Here is a 15,380-nt window from a genome sequence, read left to right on the forward strand (position 1 = left end):
TTTGAAAAATTAGGTATTATGGCACTAAAAAGTGTTAAAATCATTCACAATACAATTAAGTGACAGAGGTTAAGCTAAAGATATATATATTTGCCTTTGTTTTGTTTGTGTATGATATAGGTGTGTCAGTGTATATTACATATGCAGGCACAAGTCGTATGTTCTCCTGTGTATGTATGTGTGCATAAACATGTGGGGGTTAGAGGTCAACCCCTGGTGCCAGCTACCTTTATGAGCCAGGATGTCTCACAGTTTTCCAGACAGGGTAGACTGGCCAACATAAAGCTGTAGTAGGTATCTGTCTGTCTCTGCCTTCTTGGAGTTGGGGTCACAGACACATGCCATTCGTTTTTTTGTTTTTGTTTGTTTGTTTGTTTGTTTTTGGTTTTCGTTTGTTTGTTTTTTCTTTACATACGATTTCTGAGGCTTATATTTAGGTCCTGTTGCTCGCAATGTAAGCACTTTGTTGATTTAGCGCTCTTCAGGCACTGGTTACTTTAACACAATGACTTTCTGGAGTTGTGTCTGCTCGGGTCAGTGATGGCGAAGGCTGTTTCAAGTCTGCCTGATCCCAGAATTTCTGAGCCTTCACAGTTTCCTTTCTCCTTCTTGGGGTGGAGTCACTGGTCAGAGAGGTCTCATGCTTCTGACATTTTTTTCTCTCTTCTGTGAGGTTTTTCAACAGTAATGGGGCACAGTTTTACTTTAAATGCATAAAGAGCCTGAACACCTAAGGCTGACGGATCTTCTCTGTACAGAGTGTGTCCTTGTTCCGTCTAAGTGTTCCTGGATGGAGATGGTACTCCTCAGATCTAGATAAAAAGGTCTTGGTTTGTTTACCCCTGCAGTCTTCTCTTCTTCAATATATGCCTACAAATGAAACGCCTACCCAGATGATCATCCAAGTCACCAACAGACTTAGGATTCTGTGGGAGTCACCATGCTTTCACCTAAAGCTAATTCTGTACCTAAGACTGTAGCTGAGACTCTGAGCTCCTTTTCTATACTGAAGACTGTTTCTGCCTTGGTGACTCAAGTCCAGTGTCTTCACCTATTGAGAAAAATAAAAGTAATCACCCGAGAGCACCCTGGAGGACTTTAAAGTTCTTTAAGGTGGGACGTAATGATTCTGACACTGCTTGGTAAGAAGAGAAGAAAACGGCCGCATCCCCAAAGTGGTAATTGTTTTTGTTTGATTGTTGACGGGCTATATTTATTTGTTTATTTATTACTTCAAAGGGGAACTACGTTTAAAGGCCTGCCATCGGTTCCCCGAGAGTAAAGCATTCCACTATTTAAGAAGTAGTTTGCGGCCATCTTGGCCCGACTCTCCCGGTCCTGGTGTATCCTCCGGCTGCTCCACCGGAACTATGCCGAAAGTCGTGTCCCGGTCGGTGGTCTGCTCCGACACCCGGGACCGCGAGGAGTACGATGACGGCGAGAAGCCCCTCCACGTCTACTACTGTTTGTGCGGCCAGATGGTCCTGGTGCTGGATTGCCAGTTAGAGAAATTACCCATGAGGCCCCGGGACCGGTCTCGCGTGATCGATGCGGCCAAACATGCCCACAAGTTTTGTAACACAGAAGACGAGGAAACCACCTACCTTCGGAGGCCTGAGGGCATTGAACGCCAGTACAGGAAGAAGTGTTCAAAGTGTGGACTGCCACTTTTCTACCAGTCCCAGACGAAGAACGCTCCCGTGACCTTCATTGTAGATGGAGCGGTGGTGAAATTCGGCCAAGGCTTTGGGAAAACTAACATATACACGCAGAAACAAGAGCCTCCTAAGAAGGTTATGATGACCAAGCGGACTAAAGACATGGGCAAGTTCAGCTCCGTCACTGTGTCTACCATTGATGAAGAGGAAGAGGAGATAGAAGCAAGGGAAGTTGCTGACTCCTACGCACAGAATGCCAAGGTGATTGAAATACAGTTGGAGCGCAAAGGCATGAGCAAGAGGCGACTGCAAGAGCTGGCTGAATTGGAAGCCAAGAAAGCAAAAATGAAGGGGACCCTGATTGACAACCAGTTCAAATAATCAAGATCTTCCTGAGAGCTGACAGGAGGCCGACGCTTAGAACGGAAGAATAACTTCATGATTTCAGTCTAGTTTCTATTTATGTCCCAAGAGGAAAACCATCCCATTTTCCTACATTGCAGTTGTTTTGTTTCATTCAAGTCCTTAACTCTGTTTCACTTGTGCTCTAAGAGATAGATTGTTTTCAATTTTTTTATATATCTATGTTTTCTGTCTTTTTTTGTCTTTGAGACACGGTCTTGTTACACACCAGAGGCTGGCCTTGAACTTGTGATCCTCCTGTCATTGCCTCTTCAGTGCTGTAATTACAGGACTGCACCACTGTTCCTGCTTTCTCTACCAGTCCTCGTTTCATTTGAAGTACACTACTTCTGCGATGTATTTAGGAATAGTAAGTGTCTGAGTGTCTCGTGTCTGAAATAGATGATTTTTATTTCTTCCTTAAAATTAATACATTGTTTAAAGATCTCTCTTTTTTTAAAAAATAATATGGTATGGGAGGAGAGTGGCAATAATTAAGTTTAAAGTTATAGCCAGGTGGAGGCTTTTTAGAAACTCTAGTCTCCGATCTTCAAACTGCTCTTAGAATTGACTATGGTTTGAATCATTCTGTTACTGTCAAAGGAGATCAGGTAGAAACACAAACCTGCAGAAGTATTTCTTTACTTAAAGTATTAAAGTTACAGGTGAACCATGCCATATCAGACTTCAGAATTAAAGAAGGAAAAGCCATGTGGCTGGGGGTGTAGAGGAGCACATGCTAGCATGTGTGAGGACATCTCTAGTACTAAATAGATAAATAAAAGGAAGCCAGATTGCAGAAGCAGGGGTAGGGAAGGACAGGATGAAAATGTGGCCTTGCTAAGTAACCCAAAGGATTAGCCAGTCAGCTGAGGGAATACCCTCCGCTGTGTACACAGCTCAGTAGACAGGAGGGGCCATAGTGGGTTTCATTATCTGTGGGGTGTCTTGGTTTACATTTGCATTTTGCAGAAGAACATTTTAAGTGTGTCACTCTTCTTCAATTATGTCAGTATCCACGTGACTGCTCCCATAGTCGTATCTCTTTGCTTGTATTGCAAGGCATGAAGAAGCATGGAGTGTGTTGCCCTCCTCCTGTTTTCTGTAACAGATTGCACTTTTTAATCACTCAAGGCTTGCCTGTGAGGTGTTGCCAGGAAATAGTTTTATTTGCCTTTTTTTTTTTTCTTCCTAATTTCTGTTATTTTCTAATTTTCAGGGGAAAGTAGGTTAGAGTAACTAACTGGGCTAGCATGAACTGGGCCAAAGTGGACTGTGGATTCTGGGAATGGGAAGGGTGGGGTTATGTTGCCACCTGCCCAGTTATTCTGCAGCCAAGAGGGTCTTTCTATAGATATTTCTTCTCCAAATCATTCCCTGTCCTGGTTGTGAGACAGAATCAACACTGTGTGAATGACCAGCTGTGCCCACCACACAATGACCTCTACCTGTACTCCACTTATCTCTACATTCCCATGTGTACAGCTTAGATAAACCTCCATCACCTTGGAAATTTAGGTTTCTATTCTCTGGCCACGGCCTCTGATTGTTTTCCCTAACAAATCCACTTAAAACAGAAAGGAAGAACATGTGGTGAAATGTACAGTAAAACCTTCGTTTGGCTCTAGGTGAAATGTTTCAGTGGGCCTTTATTATAGGTGGGTCAATCAGCAAAGGCTGAGAAATTGTTTTCAGACTGTCTGAACGCGGAAGAAATGTTGTCTTTCTAGAGAATTTGCACTTGGTGCTATGTGAAGGCTTGAAGCTGCACTGACCTTGGTTCTAAGACACTCTCACAAACCTGGAGTTCTTACTTTTGATTGTGGCTAACCATGGTCAAAAAAGAACCAAGATTTAGGTGGTTTATCTGCTACGGCAAGATAACTTGGCAGTTGGAACTTGCCCAGTCCTAACTAACCTTATATAATGTTTGAATAAAGTAACTGGAGTGAGCTAGCTGGGTGTCAATCTCTTCCAAGGCTGAACCCCTCTGCTCCTTTGGACATTGAAGGCTTAACATCTTGGTGAGCTCTGTCTCTGCTGCAGCACCATGATTAAAATCAATCAATATGCTGTCTATGGGCTTCCCGTGTATATTGCATGTTTTATCCACCATAGTCTATCTTTCTGAAATGAATTACAGATGGTGGAATACTCATAAATAATTTGAAATTTAACAAGAAAGTTTAAGAGTTGCCTTAAATCATTTATTTATAACATCTGCAATACAGGGTATAAATATCATAGTCTTATAATCTTTTGGAAATATTAACATCTATAAAAATTCTCTGTCCGGTATGGAAAAATTACAAGTTGAATACTCTGAAGTTTACATATGACCTTGTTATTCTTCTGAAAAAGAATCCATGAACTTATAAAACTGACATATTTTAATTTTAATTGTTAAAATTTTATTTACTGCTCATAAGTGTGTGTGTGTGTGTGTGTGTGTGTGTGTGTGTGTGTGTGTGCATGTGTGTGTGTGATTTCAAAGTGTGGATAAATGTGCCCATGATGCAAATATAGAGACTAAGAAAACAGTTTTTGTTTGCTGGTTGTACAGTTTTACCATGGACTCTGGGTCATGAACCTAGATCGTCAGTGTCATGATCAGGTATGCCAAATCAATGAGCCACCTCATCAGCACTTGGCACACCTTATGTAGAATATGTCATTGTGGCTATGTAGAATATTTTAGGGTGACCATCATCTTCCTGTATAAGATGAAAAAAAAATAACTTATCAATTTTGAATTGCTGTATGCCTTTTAAATTTTCTATTTAAATATGTATTAAAATCAATCTATTTAAAATAGTAATTTTATATTAGAGTTGATTATTTTTCAATGAAAAACATAACTTTTCATGACTTTCAATATCCATACATGTATCCCTTAATATATTCATTTTATTTTTATAATTTCAGTTTTAGCAACAAAGTGACATTGAAAAATAATCAAACACAATTGTCTTTTCACTGAATTGTCAAAGCAGTGTGTCATACACCAAATGTTAAGGTCTCTTAGGATACAGCTTTAGGAAAGAAATGGTGTGACATTTAGGATAGGAAAATGATAGCTAGAGACTGTATTTTGGTCTTAGAACAAAATCTTATAATTATACATTTTTGTTTCAGTAAGCATCTACAAATTCTGAAGAGGAATAAAGACTTGATCAACAACCTTACACCGTCTTATTTTCTTTTAACTATGATACAAGGGTATTTACCCAGCATTCCACAGCTGCTAATTAAGCAGCCTACTAGTTAGAGGCACCTTCAGCCTTTCTGTGTCTTCCCTGAAACTCTTCCCTTCCCTCAGATACATAAAATAGCTTATTGAGATAAAGGTAAATTACGATAGCTAAATGAAGTTATAGGAAAGAATATGAGAATAGTGAATAAGCCCATATCTGAATTGCACAAATTTCAGTCAAGAATGAACATTTAAAAAAAAATTAAAACTAGGAGGCTGGAGAGATGGCTCAGATGTTAAGAGCATTGGCTGTTCTTCCAAAGGTCAGTTCCTAGCAACCACATGATAGCTCACAACCATCTATGTGATCTGGTGCCCTGCAGGCACTCAAGCAGGCAGAATACTATATAAATAACAAATAAATAAATCTTTATAAAATTTAAAACTAAAATAAAGCATGCATTTTGAAGATAGATTACAATTTTTAAATTACTGTCATAGTTTATATTAGCTATCACAGTACAGCAATTCTTAAGTGTTACATTTTAAATTAATTTTTAACTTAAACAAAAGCTTTATTTTCTTTATTTTTATTTTTAATATTAACTGCAGCTTATTTACTTTGTATCCCAGCTGTAGCCCCCCTCTCTCATTCCCTCCCAATACCACCCTCCCTCCCTCATCTACTCCCTGCCCCTTTCCAAGTCCACTGATAGGGGAAGACCTCCTTCCCTTTCATCTGACCCTAGTTTATCAGGTATCATCAGGACTGGCTGCAATGTTCTTCTTTGTGGCCTAGCAAGGCTGCTCCTCCCACGGCGGGTGGGGAGGTCAAAGAGCCAGCCAATGAGTTCAGGTCAGAGATAGTCCCTGTTTTCCTTATTAGGGAACAAACTTGGACACTGAGCTGTCTTGTGCTATGTCCTAGCAGGGGTTCTAGGTTATATCTGTGCATGGTCCTTGGTTGGAGAATCAGTCTCAGAAAAGACCCCTGTGCCCAGATATATTTGGTCCTTGTAGAGCTTTTGTCCTCTCCAGATCTTACTAACTCCCCCTTCTTTCATGTGATTCCCTGCACTCTGCCTAAAGTTTGGTTATGAGTCTCAGCATCTGCTTTGATACACTGCTAGGTAGAATCTTTCAGAGGCCCTCTATGGTAGGCTCCTGTCCTGTTTCTTAATTTCTCCTATTTCCTTGAAAAAAATGAAAAAAATAATTTGAGTAAAAAAATTCTAGTAATGACTATATAGAAGTAGGACATTCTTTAATATACTTCCTTTAAAATACATTGTTTAAAATAGAGACATTAATAATAAGTGTTTATGTTTATCGTGGGTCTTTGTTTTCTTTTCACAATGACTATAACACTTTTTTATTATTTTTCTTTGCACAAGTACAAGTTGCTGGAGCCTGATTTTCTCATTTAAAATAAGAAAAGCAATGTGTCATTTCTTAAAGAATTGAGAACAAAAGCCCTAGCTTAAATAAAAAAGAGGAATAAACTTATATGTGTAAATAAAAACATTCCCAACTCAAAGCAACAACAACCCACCATGATCGAGAGGAAACAAATATCAGAACAGAAACTTGGTCTGAAGACTTGGTCTTTCTCACACTGTTAGAAGGAAAGACAGAATTTGTAGGTGGGTCATGAAGATTTGCTTCATGGAAAACTCAGCTGTTGGTTAAAAGACAGCACAGATCACTGTATGGTGCTCACCCCTGGGAATTTCTCTTCTTTAGCATGTTTGCAGTCACCAAGTGACCAGGTTATATGGTTAAATCACAGGGCTTTAGACATAAACAAACTGAACAGTTAACCTGAGCTCAATTTCAAAAATCAGCAACAAGTTACACAACCTACTGCTAATAACAGTCATAAAAGTCAACGGAAATTTTTAGTATTTTCCAGATTCATGAAGCTTGCATTCACCAGGGAAAACAGATACTTTGGAATTGGCTCGTGATGCTGATGTTCTGCATAGGATCAGTCCATCTAGAGGCATTTGAGGTGGAAGGTGGAGGAGCCAGACTTGTTATACTGTAGCCTGCTGATCCACATCTGCTGGGAGATGGAGACTGAGTCCAGGATAGAGCCACCAATCCATACTGAGCACTTGTACTCAAAGGGAGCAGTGATCTTCATTTTCACTGTGCTGTCTGCTAGGACTGTGGTCTCCTCCTGCTTCCTCTCAGCAATGCCTGGATACATGGTGTTGCCTTCAGACAGCACTGTGTTGGGATACATGTCCTTGCTGGTATCCACATCGCACTTCATGATGGAATTTAGGTGGTCTCATGGAGGGGCATAAGAGCGCCTCTGGACACTGGAATTGCTCATTGCCAATGGTGATCACCAGCCGTTCAGGCAGACGGTAGTTTTGATCATAGCTCTTCTCCAAGGAGGAAGGGGTTACAGCAGTGGCCATTCCTGCTCAAAATCCAGGGCAACATAAAAGAACTTTTCATTAATATCACTTACTACTCATATTCAGAAGTAGTAGGAAAACTGTAGACTGGCTCAGTCAACATGAAATAGTCTGCGAGGTCCCAGTCAGCCAGGTTCAGGCATAAGATGGCATGTGCAAGTGTTTGTATATAGGCGCTGTATGTGTGACACTATTAGTAGAGTCAATGCCAGTGGTACCCCAGGAAGCATACACAGTTAGCATAACCTGAATGGTCACACACATGGCAGGGTGCTGTAGGCTTCAAATATTACCTGCTTCATCCTCTCGCTGTGAACCTGGGGATTCAGGGTATCATTAATCAGAAGCGCCGGGTGCACTCCAGGTCCAAACAATTCATCTTAAAAAGTGTGATGCTATATCTTCTCCATGTGATTCCATCGAAAACAGAGCTTTGCTTGGTTGGATACTGCAGAATCACCATGCTTCTCTTGCTATTGGCCTCATGGCCTTTGTAGGAGTCCTTCCAGCTCATGCCCATCATGATTGTTGCCAAAACAATCGAGAGGGGTGTGGCCCTGAAACATTGTCACCAACTTTGCATATGACAGAGGTATTGTCAAGGATAAGCAGGGCTATTTTTCTAAACTTTTGGTCAGCGGAGCATAGGGCAACTGAGAAAATAGATGTACTGAGCAGCCCTGCAGTGTAGAAACCCTACCAATCTTTTATATCCTCATTGGAAGACTTCATTAACAAGAACATTGGAAATACAAGGCCTAACTTTTCTGATTTTAAACAATTAATTTTTTTTCCTATAATGTTAACACTTTCACAAAGATTTTCTTTTGTGTTTTCTCATTATTCTAATGTACAGCATCTGTTATCCCTGAACTGATAATTTTCTGATAAACTATGTCTCAAAGAACATTTTGATCCTCTGTTGAGTCTTTAATAATCATTTCTGCACAACTGACTAATCATTTCTCATTTTGTAAAACTTCAGTTAAAATTCTAACCTTTACCTGTGCTCTGTGATTGTTAATATACACTTCAGAATTCATAATTGGTTATGTGACCATTGCTGCAAAAATCACATATCCATGAGAAAACCACCATGATTCTCCCAATTACCTTTGCTCTAGGGCCGCATTATACTTACATATTTAGTGTCAAGTTCTAAAAACCCACATTCAAGTCATTACTTTTTGACGAATTCCTTTTTGTAACTAATTTCTTTAGTGACAGGTCTGCTAAATATATTTAAAATAATCCATTATAGTTTTAATATCCTGTTATGGTTTCCTCCACCACTGCCAACTACAACTCAACCAAAGGGGTTCTAGTGATCTACACTTTTCCAGATTTTCTCTACTTCAATTCATTTTGTCCTAAAATGCCTGGGAATGTTCAGAACATTCAATTCTGCAAGGAGATACAAGGATGATGCAAAATTTAAAACTTTAATAACTAAGGAAGATAAATATGGACAATCCATACAGATGAGAAAAATATCACCTGTAAGAATTCAGTCTCCAAGTGCGTTCCCTAGTAAGGGGAACAGGGACTGTCTCTGTCATGAACTCAAGTGTTGGCTCTCTGATCATCTCCCCCGACCCCCACCCCAAGGGAGAAGCAGACTTGCTAGGCCACAGAGGAGGACATTGCAGCTAGTCCTGATGAGACATGATAAGCTAGGGTCAGAGGGAGGGGGAGGAGGACCTCTCCTATCAGTGGATTTGTAGAGGAGCATGGGAGGAGATGAGGGAGGGTGGGATTGGGAGTGAATGAGGAAGGGGGCTACAGCTGGGGTACATAGTGAATAAACTGTAATTAATATAAAAAATGAAAAAAAATAATTCAGCTAAATGGATCCTTGCTGAAGAAGAACCCACAATTTGTCCCACTTACTTTGTTAAATATCCTACAATTCAGATTAACTCTAAATTTGTTAAGCATCCCTGAAAATAAAACTGGCACACAGAGAGGTTAATATAATCACTATGTCCAGGGGCATAACTTTTTTCTTATCTGTACTGATCAGAATATATCCAGATGATTACCTTAAATTTGGAGGATATATTTTAAAAATCTAAAACCCTGGCTCAGATGTATCCCATATATTCAGTCTCCAACTGTGTTCCCTAGTAAGGGGAACATGGGCTGTCTCTGACATGAACTCAGTGGCAGGCTCTTTGATCACCTCCCCCTGGAGGGTACAGCCTTGCCAGCCCACATAGGAAGACAATGCAGCCAGACGTGATGGAATCTGATAGGCTAGGGGCAAAAAGAAGGGAAGGTGGACCTGCCCTATCAGTGGACTAGGGGATGGGAATTAGGGGAGATGAGAAAGGGAGGGTGAGATTGGGAGCATAAGAGGGAGAGGGAAACAGCCAGGATACAAATTGAATTAATTGTAATAAATGATAAAAAGAAAAGAAAAAATCTAATTATAATGGATGATCATCAGTAGATGTGGCATTAAAATCTGAATGATATAAGTTTTGCCTCAAAAGAAACACAGGGACTCACAGTGACAGCTGAAATATTTAAAGGCTATCTGGAGAAGAAAATTACATTTATCTGATAGGATTGAGAGAGTACATACTATTATATTGGCAATATATTTGTGACAATATGAGATAAATTTTGTTAGCAATTTTAAGTGTTTCTGTAGCCGGTGTCACACAATTATATGGCTATGTTGATAGAAAAGTTTCCAGCAAATGTCTATTGGGGACAGTAATTCAATTATAGCAGACAGGAGGACATGCATTGGCATGAGGGAACAGGATTTTTGCAATCACTTTCCTCAATCTGCAGCTAATGAGATTTATCCTTCATACAATATCATTTCCTCTTAGGTTAAAATACAATCTTTCAAGGCAACCTAACTAGCTTACTTCCTAAGCCCGTATCAGTTTTTAAAACTTCCAAAATGCTGAGGTCTTTGTTTTTCTTTTTAAAATCTTTAGGAATAAAACACTATGTTCTAACTAAACATGTTCTTTCTTTCTTTCTTTCTTTCTTTCTTTCTTTCTTTCTTTCTTTCTTTCTTTCTTTCTTTCTTTCTTTCTTTCTTTCTTTTTCCTTCCTTCCTTCCTTCCTTCCTTTTCTTCTTTCTTTCTTTCTTTCTTTCTTTCTTTCTTTCTTTCTTTCTTTCTTTCTTTCTTTCTTTCTTTCTTTCTTTCTTTCTTTCTTTCCTATTTTTTTAATCTCCTAAAAGTTTCCCAGTATGTAATTCCCACTATAAATGTGATGGGAAGCTGGTAAATTCTCTTTGTCATTTGCAGTTATACAGACAGAGAAGGCTGTTTGTGTTCTTGGATTCATTGCATAGGGGATTATTTCCATAGAGGTGCATTTGGCATAAACTTTTCAGTGTTTTGATCACTACTGAATCAGCTACTCTAATTTTAAGGAAGAGATTATCATCTCCCTCCTCCTGAGTATGTGGATTCTGAAAGATCTGGTCTGGACATTTCTCATCCTCAGACAAAGAATAAAATAAATGTGGAATTGACACCAAGAAACTTTTAGTGTTCTCATCAAAACAAAGATTAAAGTGTGGGATCTAATCTAATTCTGGGTATCTTTTGACTTGTCAAGTCTAGAATACTTCACCTGCCATTTGCTAATGAGACAGTAGTTTTTTTTTTATTTCATTTCAAAAGTCTTCTGCCATTTTTCTCATTTTGTAAAACTTCAGTTAAAATTCTGTATCCTAATTTAATTTTTTCTAGTAAAGTCCATGCATACATAACTTCTTACAGGTTCTCCAATATCAAATTGTCAGTCCTAAAACATCCATACAAAAATATTATACAAAATGACCTGGATATATATATATATATATATATATATATATGTATATATTACAGATATGCATATACTAATGATGATGATAATAATAATATAGAAAGCACAAATTAAAAAGAAAGAAATTTGATATATGTTAGGGTTTAGAAGAGAAAGAAGAACTGATTTACTTACAATCTCAAAAATAAAAGAAAAATATGTGCATTAACTCGCTATTCCCTGCTCTTTAATGTGGGTGTACAATGATTTGTTATTTCAAGTACCTGCTACAAAGATTTTCCACAATGACAGTTGTATTTTAGAATTCCGAGTCAAGTAAAGATTTGTCTGTCAACATTCAGGGCACTTTAAAATAGCAACAGGATAGAAAAGTAACATAATTACAAAACAATAACAGTTTAGGTAAAATAGTGAATTGGGGAAACAGTCCAGGGTCCCCTAAACAGGACCTGTTGCTAGCCAAAGTGGTTGGGTAATTCTGCTAATATATTACAGACATGCCCATATACTAACCTAAAGTGGACAATGTCTCATTAAGACTTCCTTCTGAGGTAAATCAAGACTGTTTCGAATTGACAATTAAGATTAACTATCAATTACTTTAAGTATAAATTAAAAAAAATATATGAAAAAATAAGTTTTTTTTAAAAATTGTATAATGTTGCATATATAATATATATATATATATATATATATATATATATATATATATTACCTCTGGTTAATGGTTATTTTTTTTTTAGGAATGATGAAGAGATTAGTTAACAGAGAGTATTAAATCCAGAAAATATTTATTAAGGATTATTCCTGGGAAGTGTAAAGGGTGCTGTTTAACTATTTTCTTTAAGGTGTACACTTTAGAAGAAACAAACAACTGGAAGAAAGAAATAACTGGTAAGGCTCAGGAAAGAAAGAAAGAAAGAAAGAAAGAAAGAAAGAAAGAAAGAAAGAAAGAAAGAAAGGAGGGAGGGAGGGAGGGAGGGAGGGAGGGAGGGAGGGAGGAAGGAAGGAAGGAAGGAAGGAAGGAAGGAAGGAAGGAAGGAAGGAAGGAAGGAAGGGAGGAATGGACAAGGCTTAGGAAGTTCACAAAACAGATAAGGACCAGGAAGTTCCTGAAAAATTCAGAAGGCAGATCCTCCCAGAGGAAGCACAAGCATTAACAGCTACAAGAAAGAAGAATCTCCCAAGTTTAAGTGACTGGAATGTTATGTAGGGAGCTCCAGGGTTGAAACTTTTGTGTGACATCACTCAGCTAACATGGATTTTGTTAAGTCACATGCTTCTGTAAGTACCTCTACAATAGTCTTTCATTTAACACCAGTAAAATTTTAAGTTCATTAATATAGATACTAGTGGCATCATTTCTTTTTTCATAATTTTTTAAATTTTTTAATTTTTTATATTAATTACAGTTTATTCACCTTGCATCCCAACCATAGCCCCCTCCTTAATTCCCTACCAATCCCATCCTCCCTCATCTCCTCCCATGCCCCTCTATAAGTCCACTGATAGGGGAGTTCCCCCTCCCCTTCCATCTGACCCTAGCTTATCAGGTCTCATCAGGACTGGCTGTAATATCCTCCTTTGTATCCTAGCAAAGCTGCTCCTTCCTCAGAGGGGGGAGGAGATCAAAGACCCCACCACTGAGTTCATGTCAGAGACAGTCCCTGTTCCCCTTACTTTTTCTATCATTTCTTTGTTCTCTCTAAGATGAATACCTGCTTGATCCTCTCTTTCCAGGTAAACTTACACAACACAGTTAAGCATGAATAGGCATAGAAAGTCTTTAACATTATATATATTATGATATATTATAAAAGTCTTTAATTATATATATATTAGATATAAGAAATTATACATATATATATATGACCTATTAAATTTGGGATAAAGTAGAATAATCAGAGAGATGAAAAATAAATGGAGATTGTATTATACTTCTCGAAAACCAAGATGATTAATGGATAGTATAACGAAAACACTCAAAATGTTGTTTGTTTGTTTTTCTAGCACAAACTAGAACGGAAAAATCATACTGTTGGGTGGTACCTCATTGCTGTTCGATTGGTTAAATGAGCTAGGTAGACGTGTCAGTGGGTAAACACTGCTGTGTGAGTGTAATCACCTGAGTTCAGCTTCTCAGAGCCCATATAAAGCCAGGCAGAATTAGCAGGCGTCTACAAACTCAGTCTTCCTGTGGCCAGATGGGCAGTGTAAACTAAGAAACACCAGAAATTCTCTGGCCAGCTCGCTTGGCACAAGCAGCACTAAGAACAACAAAAAGACTTTGTCAAGGTACAAGCAAAGGCAGACACCTGAAGCTGCCTTCCATTATCCACATATGTACCATTACAGCCACGTGCGTGTTCCCTCACAAAAGTACCCACATCTCTCTTTCTCTCTCTGACTCTCTCTCTCTCTCCTACACACACACACACACACACACACACAGAGAGAGAGAGAGAGAGAGAGACAGAGAGACAGAGAGACAGAGAGACAGAGAGAGAGCAGTGTTTTTTAAAAGACATTGGCAAAGCAAGTCATCATTAAAATGCCATATTTGTTGTTTTGGTAGTGAAGAGGAATGCTACATTTTCTTTCACATTTTCAGAGCATATCATGACATTATCAAGTATAGTTGTCACAGCACAGATTCCTAACGAATGAATATACAAATCCAATGCTATATTCATTTTGAGGTAATATATTACCTAGCATTCTTTTGCCACTTTATATAGATCTATTTTTATATTTGACTCGTTGTTTCACTTGTGATTTCCTGGCTGGGTGCTGACTCACACTTTTCCTCTGCAAGAATTTTTAAAGCATGCATATGTTTTTAACATTTACTTGCCCTTTTATCCACTACTTTCTCCAGAAAAAGTCATTAAATAGGAAGAGCAGAAATAACATGAATTGCAGTTATTGTCAAAGTACTTTGCAAATATCAAATGAGTAGTCAGTGCTATATGCATGGCCTTGAAATTCTGAAGACAACCTTTTGTTTTTCTATTTGACTGCACACACACATTACAAAAGATTTCGAATTTTATCCAGCATAAATCATACAGGAAGTATTTCACTAGAAAAAATGTTAAGAATGCTCAAAAAATGACTTTAAAAACTGTAAAAATGTTGGTAACAGGAAGACTTCAGGGCACAAGTGCTGTGACGGTGGCTATGTTAGAGTATATATATATATATATGTATATGTATATATCTGAAATCTGAAACATAGTAAATACTTTTAAAGTATAAAAACTACTAGCTTGCTGCTTGACAGTTTATATGCACTGCCTCTTAAATGCCTTGAACCTTCAAGGTCTTAAGTTTCACTCATAATTGCTGCAGGTAGTAGCTGCTTTAAGATGTGAAGATCATTGTTTATTGTCCAGTCCTGCTAGACACTGCACATGTTATAATACACATATATTATGCATGACATTATTTATTGACGCAACGGTAACTTCTACTACTTCTTGACTTCTGATTGAATAGTTCTTCACCATAAAATATATCATGTAGTATTATTTCAGAATCATTGATATATTTGGTTACTACCCATCACCACACAGACATATGCCCTTAAGTGACACATTGTATGTTGAATAAGGAATTAACAGTTTAACTTTCAGCATAAATGTGAATTTGTGGATATTCCTTTTAGCACTACCGAGTACATAAGGAAGTTGTGAGATGGCTTTACAAGTAAGGACACTTCCCTACCAAGCCTAGCCATTTGATTTTGATTCCGTGAATTTCTTTAAATGTTTAAACAGAAAATTAACTCCATAGAATTAAAATCAGATCTTTCAAAGTGTGTTATGGCATGTATGTCCACACACACACACACACACAAACTCTGCACATGCACATCATATACACACAAAGATAGACATT

At 38.1% G+C, this 15,380-nt stretch overlaps 2 protein-coding genes and 1 pseudogene across 2 annotated transcripts in view; 1 reads left to right on the plus strand and 2 right to left on the minus strand.

Moving 5' to 3' along the window:
* The window catches only part of Cadm2 (cell adhesion molecule 2), a 766,465-nt gene that overhangs the window by 628,545 nt on the left and 122,540 nt on the right, over nt 1–15,380 (minus strand). The gene's annotated exons all lie outside the window — the stretch shown is intronic.
* LOC110554590 (STING ER exit protein) lies at nt 1,246–2,039 on the plus strand. The gene has a single exon (XM_021647264.2). The coding sequence runs from the start codon at nt 1,371–1,373 to the stop codon at nt 2,037–2,039; it is 669 nt and encodes a 222-aa protein (XP_021502939.1). The 5' UTR covers nt 1,246–1,370.
* Nucleotides 6,791–8,425, minus strand: LOC110554596 (actin, cytoplasmic 2-like; annotated as a pseudogene).

Source organism: Meriones unguiculatus, chromosome 17 (assembly GCF_030254825.1).
Source record: "Meriones unguiculatus strain TT.TT164.6M chromosome 17, Bangor_MerUng_6.1, whole genome shotgun sequence".
NCBI lineage: Eukaryota > Metazoa > Chordata > Mammalia > Rodentia > Muridae > Meriones > Meriones unguiculatus.